General features: G+C 42.4%; 1 protein-coding gene across 2 annotated transcripts in view; it reads right to left on the reverse strand.

Moving 5' to 3' along the window:
• Nucleotides 1-2330: 2330 nt before the first annotated feature.
• LARGE1 (LARGE xylosyl- and glucuronyltransferase 1) overlaps nt 2331-20382 on the reverse strand; it is a 280076-nt gene continuing 262024 nt past the window's right edge. For both annotated transcript variants that reach the window (XM_082280522.1, XM_082280523.1), the window contains 3 exons: nt 16040-16186; nt 10771-10966; nt 2331-6368 (listed from right to left, as the gene is read on the reverse strand). In XM_082280522.1, the coding sequence (XP_082136648.1) occupies nt 6171-6368; nt 10771-10966; nt 16040-16186 (541 nt within the window). In that variant the 3' untranslated portion in view covers nt 2331-6170. The remainder of the gene's footprint in view (nt 6369-10770; nt 10967-16039; nt 16187-20382) is intronic.

The raw sequence follows: 20382 nt of genomic DNA on the forward strand, positions 1-20382 counted from the left end.
TTCATCCACCCACATATCATCCACTCTGTGCTTAGAATGAAAGAGAATTCCTCCAAAAAAACTTGAACAAAGAATTGTGTACAGACTATGTCCTACTACCTATGTGTGAGAGGACAAAGAAGCTGCATGAGCAAATCACCAGCTCCACCAGCAACTTGAAATTTCAGATCCTTTAACTTCCACATGATTGATTCTGCAGCCTTATCACAAGCCTTGTGATATAATGGTTAATGCTGAAAATTCACACATCCATCGAGTCACAATTATATTGCCATAACACTCAGAAATAGGCTAAGCTTGGCTTGAATTACTTGACCTAACGTATTTGGGGACCTCCTCTTGAACATATCTGGTGAGGGCAGGGTGTCTAAATCCCTGGTCAGACAATTACCCTCAGGTCAGAACTGTTTCATTTGCAATGAAATCTTGTGTCTTGTGGCAATGGACCATGGAGCTCTCAAATGCAGCCTTTGCTACCCGTGCAGTGACTTCCACAAATTCACATTGCAGAGGTTTAAGACACTTTAACCCTACAGAAACAGCAACTTGCTGGGAGTGAGGAAGCTGTCCTCACCATATGAGGGGAAACTACACAAAATGACTGAACAAATATCCAACTCTTAGCCTGGGCTTCAGATTGTTTGCATCTTGACACCCTCAATGAGCTAACACTTCCACTGAAGCATTCACTAACATGTCTGAACAAATATGTTCATATGATTGAACACATAAATAAATATTTGGCTGGCTTTTTAATTCCCATATTATTATTTTCAACTCATCACCATAATTCTACTCTGTAAACAAACCCCAAATGCCAAGCAGGGGTAAGAGGAAAATGTTCCAGCCATCTGATGCATACATAGCTCCTTTTGAAATTCTCAAGGACTTTGTGTTCTGTTTTGGGAATGTATAACTGCTGATACAACCAAACTCCTATAAAAGCAAGGTTTTTCTAAATCCAGGTTTGTAAGCATTTCCTGAGCCATAATCTGCTGTGCACAGCCAGCAGCAGCTTTCCCAAGCAATTTTATATTGTGCAACAAAGTAACAATCTTCAAATAATCCCCAATACACCTAAGTGTTTGGATGTAAACACACCATCTAAATATACATTATTAATTACTACTGTGAAAATGACTTCATTGAGCTATCAGTGTTTCTGCATTTTCAATACTGCAGTGGAAATACCTGATTATTGGCTGACATTGTCAACTAGTGACTTATTTATTCCAGTCTCACTTAGTGGAGTTGCAGAAACTCAGCTGGCTTTTTTTTCCCTAACATTGAAATATGTTTTGAGCTAACAATGATGCATTCTCTTTCTAGCACTCCCACCACTAAATGTGTTAGACCTGGCTGAAGTTCATAAATAATGACACCCACTCCACTTGCTGAGCTTGCTGTGTTCTGCTGCTGCTGCCCTGAAACCTGAGGAACACCCATACAGTATCTGGCAGAGTAGGAAGGAATGTCCTGAGCAATGCCTAAGAGTAATATCTCTGCTGATTTGCCAGGACTCCCAGTGCTTCTGGTCATTAATCTTTCTCAGCCGAAAACAGATGGGGCTATTAGGCAGGCTGGAGTAATGGGGGAAACTGGCAAGACAGAGAAGGAAATGCATTATCTTCTGGGTAGAACTGCACATAAAAATGAGAACATTAAAAATGTATTTTTCATACTTAATTGGACGATGTATGATTACACCTACTAGAAAATAATGTGCAATGTGCTTTGTGCAGGGCATTTATAAAACTGCTCAGCTGTGCTAGGGCCTTATTTTCCCCTGTGGAGAGAAACAGCAGCTACGATTCTGACGAAGTTTTTGTGCTTTTCCCTCTAACACAGGGTTTACTCTGCTGCAACAGCTACTGCAAATAACACTACAAAGTGCCTCTGCTTGTTGCAGTAAAAGGAAAATGCAGCTTACGATTTACCAACAAAACACATGAAGCCAACCAGGTAAAAAATCAGTACTTCAGGAGTAATGGGAGCATATGTCATATTCAGTCTAAGGCGATGGAACTGCAGGTACAGCTGCTAATTCCTTTATGCCATGGAGTCCAAGATGATGATTACAAACAGAAAAATAACAGCAAATTGTGAAGTGGGACCAGACTGTGCACATAGGAAACTAGCAAGGCTAGAAGGAACTACTAGGAAAAAAAAACCTGACAGATACTAACTATAAGAACTATCCAGGATAAACAAAGACATTTTCTAGGTCTGCCAGGTAGGCAAATGGTAGATGATCCTTAGCTAGAAAATGATAGGATGGAAACTATAGCCAAACTTTTGAAGGTGTGTATATATATATACATATGTGTGTGTGTGTATATCTTTCTATTGTGAAAATAGGGAAAAATCATGGAAACATATCAGAAGCTTATGACAAGGTATTAAATAAGTGTTTTGCCCAAAACTTGAACTTGCAGAGCCTGTTACATCATAGCGAGAAGCACGAAAACAAAAATAGGAGGACGAGGTGCCAGGCAGCAGGTTATTACTTGGAATAATAATTATGTCTGAAATGTGGTGGGATGTCAGAAGGTGCTGGAAAATACACAGTTCAGGCTTTGGGACTTGAAAAGTTTGCAATGACTCCTAAATGTCAATGTTTTGTAGTGGAGAGGGAAAAGGGAGACACAGAACAAAATGTGTCAAGATAAGAGCCCAATTTTTGTAATATTTTATTTCTAATCCCCTGATTAAGAAAAGGTGAGCATTTAGGAAGGTTAAAGAGAAAAATACCCTCAAAACCTAGTAGGGTGATATTCAATGTAAATTTAAAACCAAAAACCTCTTTTTCTTTTTAAAGAATCCGTGGCTCTAAATAAAAGGAATAGAAAAACTGAAATCCTCAGATTAAAACAGAATGGGCTGATTCATAGCCATGGAGTATGGTACCCCTTGGATGAATGGAAGACAAAGACAAGGAAATGTTGCTATGACTAAATGGGAAATTTTGTAAGTTATTCAGGCCAAATAGGAAACCTTCAGAGAATGGAAATACAACTGTGTAAAGCTGAAAGGAAAGTATGTAATAGTTAAGATGGAGTTTGAGGATGCTAAGAGGGAATCTGAAGAGTAAACAGTAGGAAGTTAAAAGTGAAAATGAACATTTGCTCAGTACACCAAAAGCAGAAAGTGGAGATAACCGGCAGGCCACCCCAAACAAGTAGAAGAAACAATTAAAGACAGTAAGGACATTGCCAAGAATCTAAATGATTTATTTGCATCAGTCTTCACCGAGAGGGTGCTGGAGTGGTATCTAAATGAGAGACTCACACTTTCCAAATATCAAAGATAAGGAGAGGTCATAGATTGAAGACTCAAGAGAGAAGTTGGTGGAACAAATCAATAAATCAAAGGCAATAAGTCACCAAGTTTATCTGCTATTTCTGGAAGATTTCAGGAGGAAACTGAGAATTAAGTAACAAAGTTCCTAGCAAATACTTACTACAGCAGAGGACTGGAAGACAGTCAGTGTTATAACCGAGTCAGGGATTTTTTTTGTTGTCTGTGGTGGATTTTTTCACGGTGTTGGAGGAGCCCTGGCAGTTACAGACAGATATGTAATCCTAACTTGCTATCAGGTAAATTGTTTGAAATGTGCTAAAAACCCCCAAGCCCCACACCTCTTGAATTATGAAGCACAGAGACAAACATGACATGACAGATACAAGTCAGTACAGTGTCTATAAGGACCAAAAAAGGGACTCTGTGTACCTACTACCAATCTCTGAGCTGGTTACACCAGCCAGCACACCTAAACCTACCCAGGAGGTCCCAAGACTCACTGTACAGTCAGGCAAGTAGCAAATTATTACCTCCCTGCTTCCCCATCCTCATCATGTGACCACTGAGAAGAGAATCATGAGGAGAATGCTGATAATGGTACAGCCAAATAATGTACAGGTTATGCTGCTGTAGGGCAATCCAGCCCATCCTTGGGCAACGTTGTTAAGCCAAGGGGAAATGTCCATCTGGAAATGAAAATCTTTAATACATATGGAGCATAATGGTGGCCACACTGAAGCTCTGACTGGAGATTTTATGTAGGTATGATGAGTGTCAGCCTCTCTTAGGTCAGCTTGTGGGATCTTTCTGCACACTAATTAATCAACAGTCTCTGTGCTGCAGGGTTCTTCTCATTCTCAATCAGCACAGTGACCTGTGCCTTTAATGGTAATACAGGACCTGGGGAGTTAAGACTTTGATGTTTTTAAAAGAATATATCTTAGCCAGCACTGAGCACTAATTTCACTTCTTCCCAGCTCTCTCCAGCTTTTTATGTAAATCTTTACATAAAGCCATTAAGAAGAAAAAAAAAAAGCTCTTTGGAAAATTATGCAGTGATATATTCTTATGCAGCCAACACTCCCAGGGGAAAAAGTGAAAACTACACACAGCCTCCCGCCCCTTTTTATTTCTTGTCAAAGATATTGCCTTTTTTGGCTTTTCTTATATATACACAGAATGATGAACTGATATTTGTAGTTTAAATGTCTGGTTTAACTGCGTGGTTTCCACCGTAACAGAAAGCTCTCACAAAATGTCAGGTTAGAAATAAAACCAAGCTCTAGAGGGATAAGGTGGGGAGGAAAGTAGAAGGTCCAGTGGCTGAAAAACAAAATGGAAAAACGTGAGCAGAACACAATGTAGATCCATTTCCCAGCTCAGGCAGTGGTATTGGTACATGGGGTTGCTTGGGGTTTGGGGTAGGGAGACAGACACATTTCTCACTGAGTTGTTTCTGCTTTCTCTATTAACATTGCAACAGAAATTACAAATAGCCCTGCAAGGGGTAGTGCACCTCATCTCTTCCTCCCATGTAAACACAACATTAATATTGAAGATAAAGAAAATGGCAAAAAGTCCAGTGTCTTGTTTTCTGCATTTTGCTTGTTAGGTTCCTGTTCGCCCTCCAGCGAACTCCTGTGTGTACCGATGCTGTGAACTTGACCAGTCCACGTTCAAGCAAACACTCACTCAGATTCCCAACATATTCTTTTCTCCCCGTCCAATGGGGAGTTTATTCCTAACAGTTCTGCTCCTTTTAATTATAAACTCCTTTAACGAAGTAGTTCTGAGACCTTGCAGCAGGCAGCAGGAGAGCACCAAGGACGCTAGTTGCCTTTTTACTAGTTTATATTCCCTGTTCAGCAAAGAAGTCCACTTAAAGCCTAAGGCCCAGTGCCTTCACGGATGGGCAGCACTGAAATGAGCCTACAAATCAGTATTCCCCTGGTACAATGTGCCTTACAGGTAAAATCCAATTCTTGCCTAAAAAAGATAAAGAGTTAGAGCTGGGCCCTTTATCTTATGAGACACATGTGAACAAGTTGCTCTGATGAAAACAGACCTTAAACCGACAAGTTTTGTTCACTTTCTGGCAGAGCTACTGATCTTCTTCACTGGACCACCAAAACTGAAGATGGCAAAGAAACACAAGGGAGATATTTCCTTGACAAGGAAAGGAGCAGCATTTAGGAGTGGGGCAAAGGCAGGATGGGATATAGGGGATTTTCCTGATAAAACAATTAATTTGAGAATAAAAGACCAACCGATATCATGTATACAACTGAATCAGTAACACACCTTCTCAGGAGTGCAGTATAGTAAAAGCGTCCCCTGTGTTTTCAAGGCTAATTCAGACCTTTGGCTCATCCTGCATTAACAAGGTCATCCATGTTAACAGGGCCCCTGTGAAAGTTCACAGGTGAAAGTTCCCTTTTAGAGTAGTGCAGATTTGAAATTCACAGGACAGCGACCCGAAGATCTTCCTTTACAGATAAAAAGCATGTCAAATTATTAAATAGCAACATGAAATCCTGTATTTTGAAGGTCTGTCTGTGCTCTGCAGTCAAGAGAGCAGAGTGCAATCCCAGCCCCTGCCCAGTCCCCACCTTCGGTGGCTTGGAGGGCGCCCGGCCAGCCCCACTCGCAAACACCTCACGAATGCTAAAGCTGACAGGCCTGGGATAGTCAGGGAAGGGGTGAATGAGCATAGTCCGAAGACATGTCACTTCAAATTTCTACTGTTAGAACTGCCAAGTATGATATAAAACCAGAAAGTATTTCTCAGTTTGGAGTTTGAAGACCGGGCCCCAGACGCTGAGCGGCTCTTGCCTCGGTGTCCCTGTTGGCCACACACGGGCTCCATGGTGCTAACTGTTGTTCTCTGCCGTGAGATATTTGAGGGCTGCGAAGCCGTAGTGGCGCGACATGTCCTGCTGGAACTCCTCCTTGAGCGTCTTGAGACAGATGCGGTATTGCTTGTTGGAGCGGAACTTGGTGATGTCGAAGCTGGGCGCGTGCGGCATGTGGATCATGTAGGCGTTGGGCAGCACCGTGAACTCGTACTCCTGCGGGACAAAGACAGGGCTGTGAGCAGGATCCCAGCCCTCCTGCACCTCCACAGCCAAACGTGCTCCACCATGTAACAGCACAGTTTGTGTCTCAGGAACAACAAACCCATCAGGGATCTCAAATAAGCTGCCTTTTTCTTTCAAGCAGCTTTTTCTTGGTTTTGTGAAAGATCTACTTTCTCTTTTTGAAAAATCATAGAATTGTTTGGGTTGGAAGGCACCTTTAAAGATAATCTAGACCAACCTCCCTGCAACGAGCAGGGACATCTTCAACTGGATCAAGTTGTCAGATCCCTATCCAACCTCACCTTGCATGTTTCCAGGGATGGGGCATCCACCACCCCTCTGGATAACTCCCCCAGTGTTTTACTATCCTCATGGTAAAAAAACCCAACCGTTTTAAAATATTTTACTCCACATAAGCCAAATAATGGGGAAATGGTACCAAAGGCACACCTGAAGCCATGTCTGCCACACAGATTTTTCAGCAGCGTGCTTGCAACAACACAGCTGTGACTACACAGCATAAGTCTCAAGTGTCCATGCAAAAACACGGCTTTGCCCCTACAAATTATCTTGCTTGGGATCCTGGAATATGCCACATTTACAAAGGCAAAACTGCATGGCATATGTTGCTTTACCTATAGACTAATATACTTACAGAGAGAAAACTGTCCAAAACTATTTATAAACCTGAAATAAGGGGAGAATATGATATCATTTATAGGCGATGTGTGAAAATGAAGCTGCTAATTCCATATGCTTTGAGACGGTTTTACGTAAATTAAGATCTCCTTCACGAAGTTTGAGATACTGTGCTAACTCTCCTCCTCCTGTAAAACTACTTCACTAATTCTGTTTGTATCTGACCAAGTTCTTTGACAATTTTTTTTGTTAAAAAAATGATGGTTACTTGAAGTCTCAATTATTCCTGTTAGATTCTTTCAATTTTTATAGGTAAGTGTACGATCATTAGAGCAAAGCCAGAAAAAGCCTGATTCTTATTACAAGCTGAAAGTTCATTAGTGTAGGATATGCAACAAGCAGGTATCTTCTGCAAGGAACTGGGTAAGGAATGTGAACCTCATTATTCTGTAGCCAAGCATTCCTTTTTTCATATGGAATTTCAAGAAACCTGAGTTGTATTGGATGCAAATTACAAAGAAACTTTGAAGCCTCCACAGGAAAATTTCCTATTTTCTCACACAGTTTCTGTCTACAGCTGTTGCTGGATTGACTCATTAACCCTCTCTACATAAGACACTGGTCAGGGAAGGAACAGCCACAGAGCATGCTGGCATTACAGGAAGAGGTGCCTAACTTCCCCTGGTTTGCCAGGTCCTGTCATCTGTAGATTTAGGAGTCTGTGCCGAGACAAAGAGTATCTGCAGCAGAGGCAGAATACTCCTAAATATTTCAGTAGGGAAAGAGATTTATGGGAAAAAACACACTTGTGTTTGTGCTGGTAAACCTGAGTGTTTCACCTGCAAGTCTTTTTTCACCTAACCACCTGTGATGAAGCCAGAGGAGACTGAAAGCTGCTGGGTTACAATGCTACCAGAAAACAAATATTTGAGCTATAGAGCCAAAAATGAAGCCAAATTAGGATGGACAAGAAATGAACAGGGGCAATGTGGATCCATTTTGCAACTCAGGCAGCGGTACTGGTGAGCCCAAAGTATAGTTCAGGCTGCAGTGCCTTCCCAGAGACACCCATGAAGCAGCAGCATGTGCTGGATAGCTGAGTGCAGATGCAGCTCCTTCCTCCTTATGAGTGCCTGTTCCCTGACAATGCTAACGTGGTAAATCTTTGTGCCAATTTACAGTGTTGTCATACATGGGAAGGGGGTCCTCTGAGCTTCTGTCTGGAGTGAAAGATGTACAGCAAGAGGAAAATGGTCTGATGCTCACAGGCAGAATTTGTTTAGCTGGAAGATGCTTAGGACTAATGGGGAACCAAATGCAAAAACAAAAGCTGGCACCATGGAGTGAGGAGAGCTATAAACTACAAACTACAGAAAATGTCTCCAAGAGACCTTAAAACTACGGGCTGGAGCTGCAGAGGAAGATACATCCCCCTCATACAATCTTTTCTTTGTTCTCTGCATCTCAAGTCTGTAATATTGCAGGTCAGGGACTGCCTACACTCTGCAGCACAAACTGTAGAGCACAGCAGCATTCCCATCCCTCTGAACGGCCTTCAGGCACAAAAAACCTTAAAAAAAATTGTGATTCTGCCGCTAATAATCCCCTTTGAAATATAGTGGGCTAGGGTCCTGGAAAATGGGATGCTCATGGTCTAGTTCCATAGTCACTGGAAAAGTAGGGAAAGGTTTCCTAATGACCTCTCCCTACGACATGGAAACCTTTGTTGAGAAGGCAATGCACCTCTGTTCCCATCTGCTGCATGACCAATTCTTTAGATGGAGACTGGCATTATCTGTGTATTTGTACAGCATCCAGCTCAGCGGACGCCCGCATGCTCCCAGCATGACAGTGACGATTATCTCCATGCCATGTCCTGCTCTGAGGGACAGTAGTGGCACAGCTCTTGGAAAGGGGTCTGCAACAGACCTCTCGACAGACTCTGCAGTTGTGAGGAGCAGTGAAATAACTGAGAAGCTGCTCTGCCTGCTGGTAATGAAGCCAGCCCAGCAGCTGGCAGCAACCTGATCTGTGCACACCCCAAAGCACAGGAATGCCACAGGGGAAGTAGCTGTGCCATCCCATGTCTCCTCCAGGCTCATTTTGTGGGAGAACCTGCCAATATCCATGCTGCTACAGAGGAAAATGAAACTTCTTTTGAATGTGATAATGTATTCAAGGCTGGAAGAGCAAGAAAAACAATTTTCTAGAGTTAATTCCAACCTAATGGTCATTTAAAATAATTGTGCTATGATCAACTTTGAAAAATGTTTCCATTTCCCATGTGTGAATCTCTGTGCTGGGCAGATACCTCTGAACAGAAGAGTTAAATCCTGAGTGCTACATAAGAGCTGCCACTGGGAACATAAGCCTTGTTACCCATATTAACAAATAATAAACCATTATCCTGGCACTCTCCACAACTGATGGTTAATTGATTAGTGCTTGGAAAATGCACTGGAAAATTACAGTGCTATAACAGAGCACAGGATTATTAACATTAATATAAGGGATAATTTTTTTTCTAGTCTGTAATAATTTTTTCTCAACACAAGTAGGTACAAATTCGTTGGGAATGCCCTCGGCAAACAGAGGGCAAACAGCGGCTGCCAGCCCAAGGTGACCATGTGGTTTTGTAAGCAGAGGTAGAAAATATTCCTCCCATAAATGCCTGCACACAAATACACTGTAGGCCACAGCCCAGAGACACAATCTCCCACTAACTTGCTCCCAGCCTTGCGCTGCTGTGTTTCACATAAGCTGGTAAGACTTGAGCAGAGAAGGATCCGCTGTATTCTGGATTCACAGCAGAAGCTATCACAGGAGGATACAGATCATCAAAACCTCTTTTTCTGGTTAGCATGATATGCTACTAGTTCAAACACTGGGTTTGAAACCAAACTGAAGAAAACTACAACAAACCCAAACTAAAAAGAAATGCCATGACCCAGACCTTGCTGATGAGGACAGTGGGTAGCTCCCCATCCAAGAACAGCAGGGCGATGCAAATCCTGCCATTTCAGTGAGCAGCACCACTGGGCTCCCATGGAGCCATAGTCACTGCCAGCCTCTAAGATCTAGGTTGGCAGGAGGAACCTTGGCAACTCTGAGAGCTCTGGTGCCAGTCTGGGACTCCTGAGCTTTCTCTGCATTCTTATTCTCATAAATTCTGCCCAGCAGCTTCATCCCAAGTCACAGATCCAAGAAGCAGGTAGCCCAAGGTTCAAGTACCTGGATCCTTTAGGGTCTGCGCCACAGCCCCAGACTTTGGAAATGTAAAGACTTTGGCTTTGTAGAAATGTGCTGTAAATCCCAGCCAGAAATTAAAGATGCTTGCCTTGAATTCAACTCAAGATTGGTTTTCAAATTCTAAATTAGCATTTGGGACTCATAAACCTCTATTTAACTGAAAAAATCCAGCAAGGTCTACATGTTCCCTAATAAGTGATGGGATTGGCAACAACTGCTGCAGTGCTCTGGTCAGGAGGTGAGCAGTACAGGGTTGTGCCTCTGCGAAACAATGAATTTCTTAGAACTGACAAATAAATTAACTCAGACTTGGGTTCTTCATTTAATACTTGACAAGCATTCAACTGAGTGTTGCCAACTCAAGAAGCACACATTAAGGAGCTCAGCAAGGCCAGATGAACACTTTGGTGATACAAAGCACGACACCTTCCTACAGGACACAGATCTCGTTGTAACAACCCTGCTGCAGAGCCCTGGGTGAGATACTCGCGTGTCATCTCCTCACCTGTGCATCCAGTTCCATGATGTGAGCTACTTTGTTCCAGCCAAATCCAACAAAGCGCCTGTCATACTCCGGGCAGTCCTTCCTCACGACGACGTATGGCTCAAAGTCTGCTTCCCACTCCACGCGGTAGGGGGTGGTGGCTGTTCGCCACTTGGCAAAATTTGTTGGCGCGTGCCCTTTCGTCCAGACGTGGTACCTGAAACAGATATAAACGGCAGGGATGTGGGGAGGCAATTAGATAGAAAACATCCTGGCGAGGCAACAAAATATTACCTGCTAGATGAAATGCTCAAAAATAAGGACATGAGCTTACAGTTCACATCATCATTTTCAGGATGATGCCTGCCGTTGGAGGCAATTTCTAGAACTATTTCCAGCACGCCTCCCAGAGCTCAATGCTTAAACACATCTAGTTGGTGAAGGATAGTGTGAAAACAGTACCTCATGCTAATGTGAGAAACAATTACACAGTACCCTGTCAGTTCATCTGCACTGCAAGTGCTGTCTTATTCCTAGCAACCAAGCAGCTGCATCGGTTGGTGCTCTAAAATTGGTGTGGAAATCTGCAGCTCAGACAAGGTCCTTAAAATTAGCTATCTCCCCACCATGGTGATATTCACGATCTGTTTTATAGGCAATTTTATAATTTGCATGAGAGACACCTGCAGCTCTGGATAGATGTTCCATTTTATTAATTACAGTTATTACTATGGCAGGAACCAAGATGCATAATTACCTTAATAAGTACAATATTACATAAAGGCTTTCTGCTATAAGTTCTACATTGTGGGAAGTACTCCTGTGATCCTCAGAAACATAATCAATTTGATTTACAGAAAAAGATCCTTTTATATTTTGTTAATCTTGTTTAGGTCACAGCAGGTCTCTTCCTAGCACAGCTTGAATGCACCCCATTAGTGCCAGGGTCAATGACTCTCTCGCCCACTTATTCTACCACTTCTCCAAAAATCAATGAGACAAGCTCTTTCTGCAGATTCACAGATTAATTAACAAACCAAAGGCATAGCAGGTATCTGTATTACAACGCTGAGATAGATATGCAGCAGAAGGGACAAAACCAATGTCCTGCCAATTTGTAAAGTAAGGTACATTGAATTCAGAGGGATGACTCACATGCTGAAAGTGAAGGGATTTGAGCATCAAATATTGCAAAATTACAACATGACGTAATGTTTCCATCCCAGAAATTCTCATAACATTCTAAGCCACTGCTAAAAACAGGAATATAAAATCATAGCCTAGGAGTTTTCATTTGGACATATTTGTATGGCTTGTAACAGGAGAATCAGAGGTGTTCAGCTTTCCTGACTCCCTGTTCAGGGCAGTGCAGGAAGACTGAATTATTAGGATGGCACTAGGGTCACAAGTAATGTACGGTCCTTTGTATGCTGCACTTCAAAACTGTAAACAGGTTGCATCACTTTCAGGTATCTTGCCTGGGGACCAGGAAAAACAAAACCCTTCTGTATTAAAAAAACTGGCAGTGAAATAATTCTCCAGAGATTATTAGAAAGCAGTGCCAGATTCACAAAGATGCTTATAATCCTTAATGCCCTTTGGAATCATCACCAAAAAACCTATCCCTATTCTTGGCCTCTTTTGGAGATGAGTGGCTAACCTACCCAGTCACTAGTGTGCAGCTATCTATGCTGGAAAAAAAAACTCCAGCAGTCACAATACGGGGTTTAAAATTATATAGGATTGTGGAGGGCGCTGTATCTTCAAAAACCCTACCTCTGGCATCTTGAAATTAATTATGCTAATAATAATAATGACTGCTAAACACTTATGAAGTGATTTGTATCTTCAAAGCCCCATACAAACTTTGGTAAATTGAGAGATTCCTGCAGAGAAACAGCCAAATGCTGCTGTTATTTTAGTAACGCTCTCCCACTGATTTAAACAGGGGTAACAGGACACTAACCATAAAAAGAATTCAATTTCTTTCCACCCTTTTTGGAGATAGCAGTGTAAGCACCTATAGCAGCTCAAGTATAACCTCTGTGAGTCAAGAGAGCAAACTAGCAGGGAAAAATAAGTAATTGCGAAGAGACAATTAAGGGAAAATATGGAACTGGGATTGCAGGGACAAAACAAAGCTAAAGGAAGGAGTAGACTTGATTGTACAAAACTGAGTAACAAGAGATTATTTACTTGCCTCTTCAGAGTGATTGATGTGAGTGGAAGGAAAGAGAAAGGCAAAAGGACGGCCACAGTCTGGACAAAGAGGTAAATGAGTACAGGATGCTCAAATGAGGTGTGCACACAGTAGTGACAGAAGAGTAATTAGACTGAAAACAAGACTTGTGCGAGGATTATCGGATTACATACATATCTGTACATACAGTATATATGGGTTCATACACAGATAATCTGCTGGAACTAGGTCTTGGTCAATGGCTAATTACACAAACTGTACTGCAAAGAAAGATAAGCAGGCACCACTACAGTGCCTCCACTATGGACGTGGAGGTCCATAGAGAGGAAGCTCCCATTAAAGGACGAGTCGTTTCCAACAGACTTTACTATCGGTGATGCAGTTGTGAGAAGAGGCTCACTGTGTATACTGGTCTTCCATCTCACAGGACAAATGAATAAATGTAATTTTCTGCTCAGGTCCTTTTCACTCAAGACATAAATCCACATTGAATTTTAAGGCCACACTCAATCTGACTGAGTCCCTGGAGAACTTTAAGAAAATTGTGAACAACATATTTTTCACTACACTGGCTATTTTGAAAAATCCAAACCAAGTAATTCAATCTCCCTAAAATCACAACGAGTTTCTTTCCCACGGTTCATGGAAAACAACTGAACACACCACATGCCTTCCTCCTCCACTTTGGATCCAATGTTTCATTTTACTTGTGTTACTGATTGCTTTTATTTTAAATAAAATGTCAAAACTATAGCAAACTTTGCTAAAGCTAGCAAAATGAAGTAGTTATTCTTCTCAGAGTGTTCTTCCTCCTGGCCTTCTCCCCCTATGCTTCCTGCTTCAGTGAGAAAGACGATTTGGTGAAGGAAGAACTTTCCCAGTTCTGTTCTCAGATGCTTAAACATTTTGCTGGATTGTGGATGCAATCAGTTAATTACTTAATCAGTTGTTGCTTTTTATGTTTTCTCAATATGATGATGCGGTTTCCCCTGTGCCTGGATGTGTGTGGGCAATACATTTGTGGCTCATCAGCTCTTACCCAGGCCCTGAGCAGGCACATCCTCAGCAGCACACACCCAGCCACCAGCTGCCAAGGGAGCCAGCGAGCCGGCACAGAGCCCCCGCTGTGGCGGAGGGTTTCACACAGCACACCTTGCCAGCCACAGATGCTCACTTGTCTTCTCTTTTCTTCTGCTGGTGACTGAGGGGTGTAATTGAGAGCCGTTGTGTACTTCTTAGCTGCCCAGAGGTAGAAAAGGTCACCATTTCGAAAAGAGGTGACAAAAGCAATTTCAGTGAGGAAAAGATTGGAATCTATGGTGTGGTGTGAGGGAGTGGGATGCTGCAGGCACTCTCAGCAATCACTGTCACAGCAGTCCTCCCCAGCTCACTCCCACCTGCTCAGCGTCAAATTGCAGCATTATTAAAGCACCTTGAAGGTGCAAGTGGAAATTCTCAGCCCAGATCGCAGCTGCTTTGTGGCTGTTGATAGATTTGAGCAACGAAATGAGCCAAAACAAACAAACTGTAAAATGTATCCTACATTAATACGTACACCACTTACAGACTGCATGTCCTTCAATTCTTATTTAACCTTGCTTTGGAAAAACTCCCACTGATGTTGAAGACATTTTTGCCTGAGTGAGACTTGAGAAAGGATTTGCAAATCCAGCTGTGTACATAACACACCAACATGCTGTATAGCTTGAAGATGAAATCTGGAGTGGAAGGCCACCACTGTGCAGCTGAATACTGGTGGAATGCAACATCCGAAAATCCTGAGGGTGTCATTTTCCACCAGAAGGACTTTTTCTCTAAACTACGGGAGAGACAACTATTTTCTACCAACAGATGTCTTGTTAATTTTTATGTCTTTTGACTGTTAAAGAATGATGGCAGAGGGAAAGGTGCTTGCTCTATCAGTATCCTCAAGTAATTTTCCAGAGGCATGCCTCTCTCCGTCGCCTCAAGTTTCTAATTAAGGCAGTCACTGGTAGAATTCTGACACTGGTCAGAATTATGTTTTCCAGACTCAGTCATGTCTGCTATGACATGTGCATGCAACCATATGAGGGAAGGGTGGCTGCTGCAACAAGAGAGATGTGTAATACAGCGAATGGGAAAAGTGTGAGGAAAGCTCTAAAGTAAGAGAAGGATGGGAGAGGTATGATATTGAGCTCCTCCAGCCATGGATAATGCCTAGCTTTTTCATGGCTTTTATCTCTAGATCTCAAAATACCGCAAAAAGGAGAGGTGAACATTGTTACCTGTATTTCAGAGATGGAGAACAGAGATGTAAGAAAGCAAAGTGATTCGTGTAGCACCTCTCAGCAGGGCAGCAGTGGAGCTGAGAAGAGAACGCAGGTCTCCTAAGCCCCCTCTCTGTGCAACATCATAAGGCCATATTGTACTCTTCCCATCACTGAGATGCTTTACAAATGTCTGCTAATCAGACCTTACCACACATACCCAAGAGATGGCTAACCCCTGGTAGCTGCATTTTAAAACTGAAGAGTCTGGCAGGTAATAGAAGTGACTTGTTCACAGCCACAAAAGGAGTCTGTTTCAGAGAGGAGCTCCAAATTTAGGTGTTCTCTGCTTCTTAGCCTCTAGTCAGAGTACTCTCTTACCTCTGCATGGAGGAACTCTAGGTATTTAAGCAGCTGTTTCACACTTTAAAAGAGCATAAGACAAGCCTGCATTTGTTTTTCCAGTAAGGAAGAGAACCAATGAGCAGAGATACATTGCTTTTAGTCACATAAGAAGACACAGCTACGCAGACAGTATTTGGCAGCCAAAAAGTAAATTACACGCACTTGAGTGTAACGGTCATGCTGATTTTGAAGCGCAATAAAAAAATGATGAAAATAAAACAAATTTGATTTAACAAGTGAAGTCCTTCAGTAGAGGACTGTAATATGAGATAAAATGCTGAGCTTACAGACAGAATATATCCATGTGATTCTGTTCACTGCCTCTCTATGAAAAGGGAAAAAAATTCCAATAAGTTTCTTAATGCAGCTGACAGTGAGAGAGAAGAACATAAAAAACAGAGATAATGACCACAGGTTCAAGAGTACTTTCCATTACCTGAATGTAAAGAGGGTTCCCATGTCCAACATAGATAACAGCTCTGCTTTTGACTTGGGGAAGGAGAGGCGGTAGCGTAGAGTCTCAAAGGCAGGTACAATCAGAGCTTTCTTGGTGTTAGCTAGGTCTAGCTGGATGACAGACTTCCTGGCAAAGAGAAACAACAAACAAAAGCAGGAAAATTTTCAACTGAACAAATCACCGGGCTTTTCAAAATAAAGTGCAGAAAATGGGCAGTTAGATACTGTAAATATAACTATGGCCCATATCTTTTCCTACAGGTGCTTCAAATTTTCTTCTCTTTTTGGTCCGCTGCTCTAAGAGCAGGGAGAGGAACAGAATTCCTAATGGGCTTGTGTGTCTGACTGATCAATGCTGCCCTGACAGAGAGTGTTGGCAGCAGAGAAGAGCTGTACACTGGATGGACTGGGACACCTCTCTTTTTCCTTCCTTGTGCTGCAAGTTGTCCCGTGCAGAGACTGTTTCGGTGTGTGCGTGTGTGTGTGTGCACAAATGCATTTCACACAGCAAGGCTCTTTTCCAGGAAGGGGCCTTGGGACGACTGTTGCAGCAGAGGAGCAGCTTAGCAACCTCTCATCCTGCCTGCCAGAGGTGTTCAGCCTATTATTTCCTAACAAACTAAAACTCAAAGAAAAAGAAGTTACTTTTCCATCCCCCAACTGAATCTTACTATGCCTGTCATTAGAAATAACTCTGTCTCAATTTTCCTTTCATTATCTCCATATTTCATACCAGAAATATGTCTCTCTCTCCCTGTCAAAGTCAGTTCCCCTTAACAGGATTCACTGTCCTGACTTTTATGTTACTGCAACAAGCAATCAAGGACAATGTTGACAAGCAGCAAACTCTCTACAGCCTTTTAAGTTGAAGGAATTGGGATCACTGTCCTAATAACAGAAGGACCAAACAAACCATTTTTCTAGGCCCAGAATACCTAGAATTCATTTATACTGCTGTCAGAGAAAAAGAACACAAGCATGACTACTTAATGAAATCTGAATTTTAGGGAATTCATACCACCCTATAGGCCTGTTCTATAAAAAACAATCTGTTCTCAGCTCCTTACTGCAAAGTTTGCATTGTTTGAAGAGCCCCTGACACATTCCAGTTAACTTTTCACAACTGAAGGATTCTAACAGCATCTTATCATAATTGGTTTTGTACTTTCTTCACTAGCTTCTCCCTCACCATCACTAAAGGCCAAGATACCTGTACGTCAATAGATGACTCCTTCACAATCAGCATTTGTGACCTTCCAGAGTTGTTCAGCAGTGCCAGCAGTGCCAGTCTCTATGATGCTTTTAAATGTTCCTTCCCTTTCACACTTCTCTGAGAGCAGGGGATACTAATATAGTTTCTTTTCCAAAATCGAAGGCTTTCTGGTCTCTGTGCAATCTATCAGCCTTGAGCAGTACAGCTTTGGGGATTCAGTTCTAGGAAGGAGCAGGTAACATTTGTAGTGATGCTCATCCTTTGGGCTCTGCAAGGAAACAGCAGCTTCCATTTATGGCTGTTACTATAACTTTGTTTTATGGAGAGCTCAAAAGGCCCAGGCAAGATTCAGGGCCTTGCTGTGCTTGGCACTGTCCAAGAGTAGGAAACAATCCTGCCCACCAAAGTTTACAGTCTGAAGCTGACCAAAGCTGAAGCAGGCACAGCTATCAAGCACAAGTAGCAGCAGAAACTGTCAGACAGAGCAACCTGTGTTGAAACTAGTGTTGAAAGTGACTTCTCTAAGATATGGGATATAATCATAAAAATGCTGTTGATACGAACAATCCCTTCTGCACACTCCCTTGCTGTTCTCGTCACCTGCAAATTTCATACAGTTGTCAATGCCTGGCAACTATTGGAATGAATAAATGATAGTACCTTCATGAAGAAATCAAAAGGCAGAGGGAACAAACCAATAGAAGAGCTTGAAATCACTTGCACTGTCAAAGGTCAACATGAAAAGTGAGGTAAGTGAAGAGAAACAGAGGCCTGGAAACCAGATGCTTGAAGTGCATACAGTCAAACACAAAGTACTGGTGGGAATACTTCCAAAGTGAAATAAAATAGCAGGATATTCTCTGCAGAAATATTTTCAAGAGACATGTGAGCATCTGAGGTGCATGTTAGTGTGGTGGGTTGACCTTGGCTGGACACCAAATGCCCACCAAGCCACTCTCAGCACTCCTTCTCTGCTGGATAGGGGAGAGAAAATAAGATGGGAAACAACTCATATGTTGCAATAGGGCAGTTTATTAAAGCAAAACTCAAAGGTTGAGTGTGCACCAACAAAGAGAAGAATAAAAGATTTTATTTTCTCCTTCCCATCAAGTGATGTCTGGCCACTTCCAGGAAAGTTGGGCTTCAGCACATGTAGTGGCTGCTCCAGAAGGCAAACATTCTAAATAACCAGTGCCCTGCCTTCCTCCTCCTTTTTTTAGCTGTTATATCTGAGCTGACATCATATGGCATAGATTTTCCCTCTACTCAGTTTGGCTCAGCTGTATTAAGTTGTGCCCCCTCCCAAGATCTTGCCCACTCCCACATGGGGGGCACACTGATGGAGAGACAGCACTGATGCTGTTCCAGCACTGCTCAGCAGCAGCCAGAACACTGGGGTGTTACCAACACCCTTCCAGCTACCAATGCAAAGCACAGCACTGTGGGGGATGCTGTGGGGAAAGGAACTCCTGCTCAGCCCCAACCAGCACAGGTGGTAAGGTCAAAGCGGAGGGGCTCTCCAAAGCAGAGCTGGGGATTGAGACACGCTCAGACAAGAAGCCCAGCAGCACTGATCTCTGAGTAGAATCACCTGCCCTTGATGTGGACTTGGTGACATACATGACTGATGCAAAGGGAAGAAGGAATCAGTGCTGACATCCAGATGTTGAACCTGAGTGACAAAGGACAAGAGAGGCCATTTAAACTGTGATAATGGCAGGGAGGACTTGGTAGAGAAAAAAATGCCTTCCATTTTCTTCTGATAGCTTGGCTGGTGGTCTGTTCCTTGGACAAACAGCTGAAAATCTAACTTGTTCCCACAGGAAGCAAATCTACCTTTTCGTTTTCTATGGGGTGACTTAATCTCCTGTTTTGAGTGGAAGTGCTATTTGCTGGTTGACTGGTTCTGTTACACTTCAGGAATAGAAATATTTTCACTGTTGGTGCTGCCAGATATGCAGAACACAATGTAGGGAATATGTTTCTGTATTTTGCAAGCTAGCACTGGGTAAACCATGTAGCACTATCCTTATGAGGGCTGTTTTCTGGATTCAGTATCCATCTTCTTTTTCTGTCCTTTTCCCCCAAGCCCCAAAACAAGGATTTATGACTATGAAGAGCTCTCTTTGTGCTAGTGTTGTCCAGGAAACCATTTCCCAGGTACCTTTGTGTTCAGATCCGATGTGTGTCATTCTGACACACTGAAGGTTGGGTTAAATTTTAAATCTAATCAACCGTATTTTTCACAAAGCAGTGAAGAAATGAATCTTAAATCACAGGAGTCTCCTCACGGGTTGAATGAACTCCAGCATGTTGATATCAATCTTCTCATCTGCATAGTTCTTTTCAAAAATTAACACAGAATTCTCATCCTCATGGAAGTAGATACTAATATCATTCCCACTTCTGGAGGATAGAGAAGCTCTGACACAGAAAAGTTAGCAACCTAATCCTAAAGCACTGCATTCAGTAAGTAAAAGAAAAAAAAGAAGAGTCCATTAACTCAAATTTGCTTCCACCATCAGGACTCGGTAAGTGGTTGGCTGGAGGTAACAAATATGGCAATCACTGAGCTTGTGGTAAGAACTGGAGAGTTGTCAGCCCACTGTCAAATTCATTAGAATGCTCTTCTCTGCAAAAGCAATGAATTCATAGACTATAAAGGCAACCAACAAAAAAACCCCAATAGGCATAATCTGAACTATCTCCCTTGCTGAGATGCTGAAAAATAAGCAGAACTACTGCACAATGTTGTAGGGGACAGGTATAAAACCTGTGGATGGAGACGGGATGCCGGGTGCCACTTCATGCTCAATGTGTCACTGGAAGCCAAGGGCACATTTCACACAAATGTGTCAGGAAAGAACTTCAATGCTAGCTGTGACACCTGTAGATGAGCAGCCTGTCTGGCTCTTTTATGTTAGAAGTCACTGTAGGATGACCCAAACACCTTACTTGCAGCAACTAGAAGGAGCCTTTACCTTTGGGGCAATGACAAGACAACCTTAGTAACTACAGTAAACAGGAAATCTTAGCATGATACATTTCTTTCCTTTTGTACTTCACAGAAGACTAAGGCAGGACTAAAAGGATGTTTAATGCAGATAAAA

Source organism: Coloeus monedula (assembly GCF_965178545.1).
Source record: "Coloeus monedula genome assembly, chromosome: 4".
Classification (NCBI taxonomy): domain Eukaryota; kingdom Metazoa; phylum Chordata; class Aves; order Passeriformes; family Corvidae; genus Coloeus; species Coloeus monedula.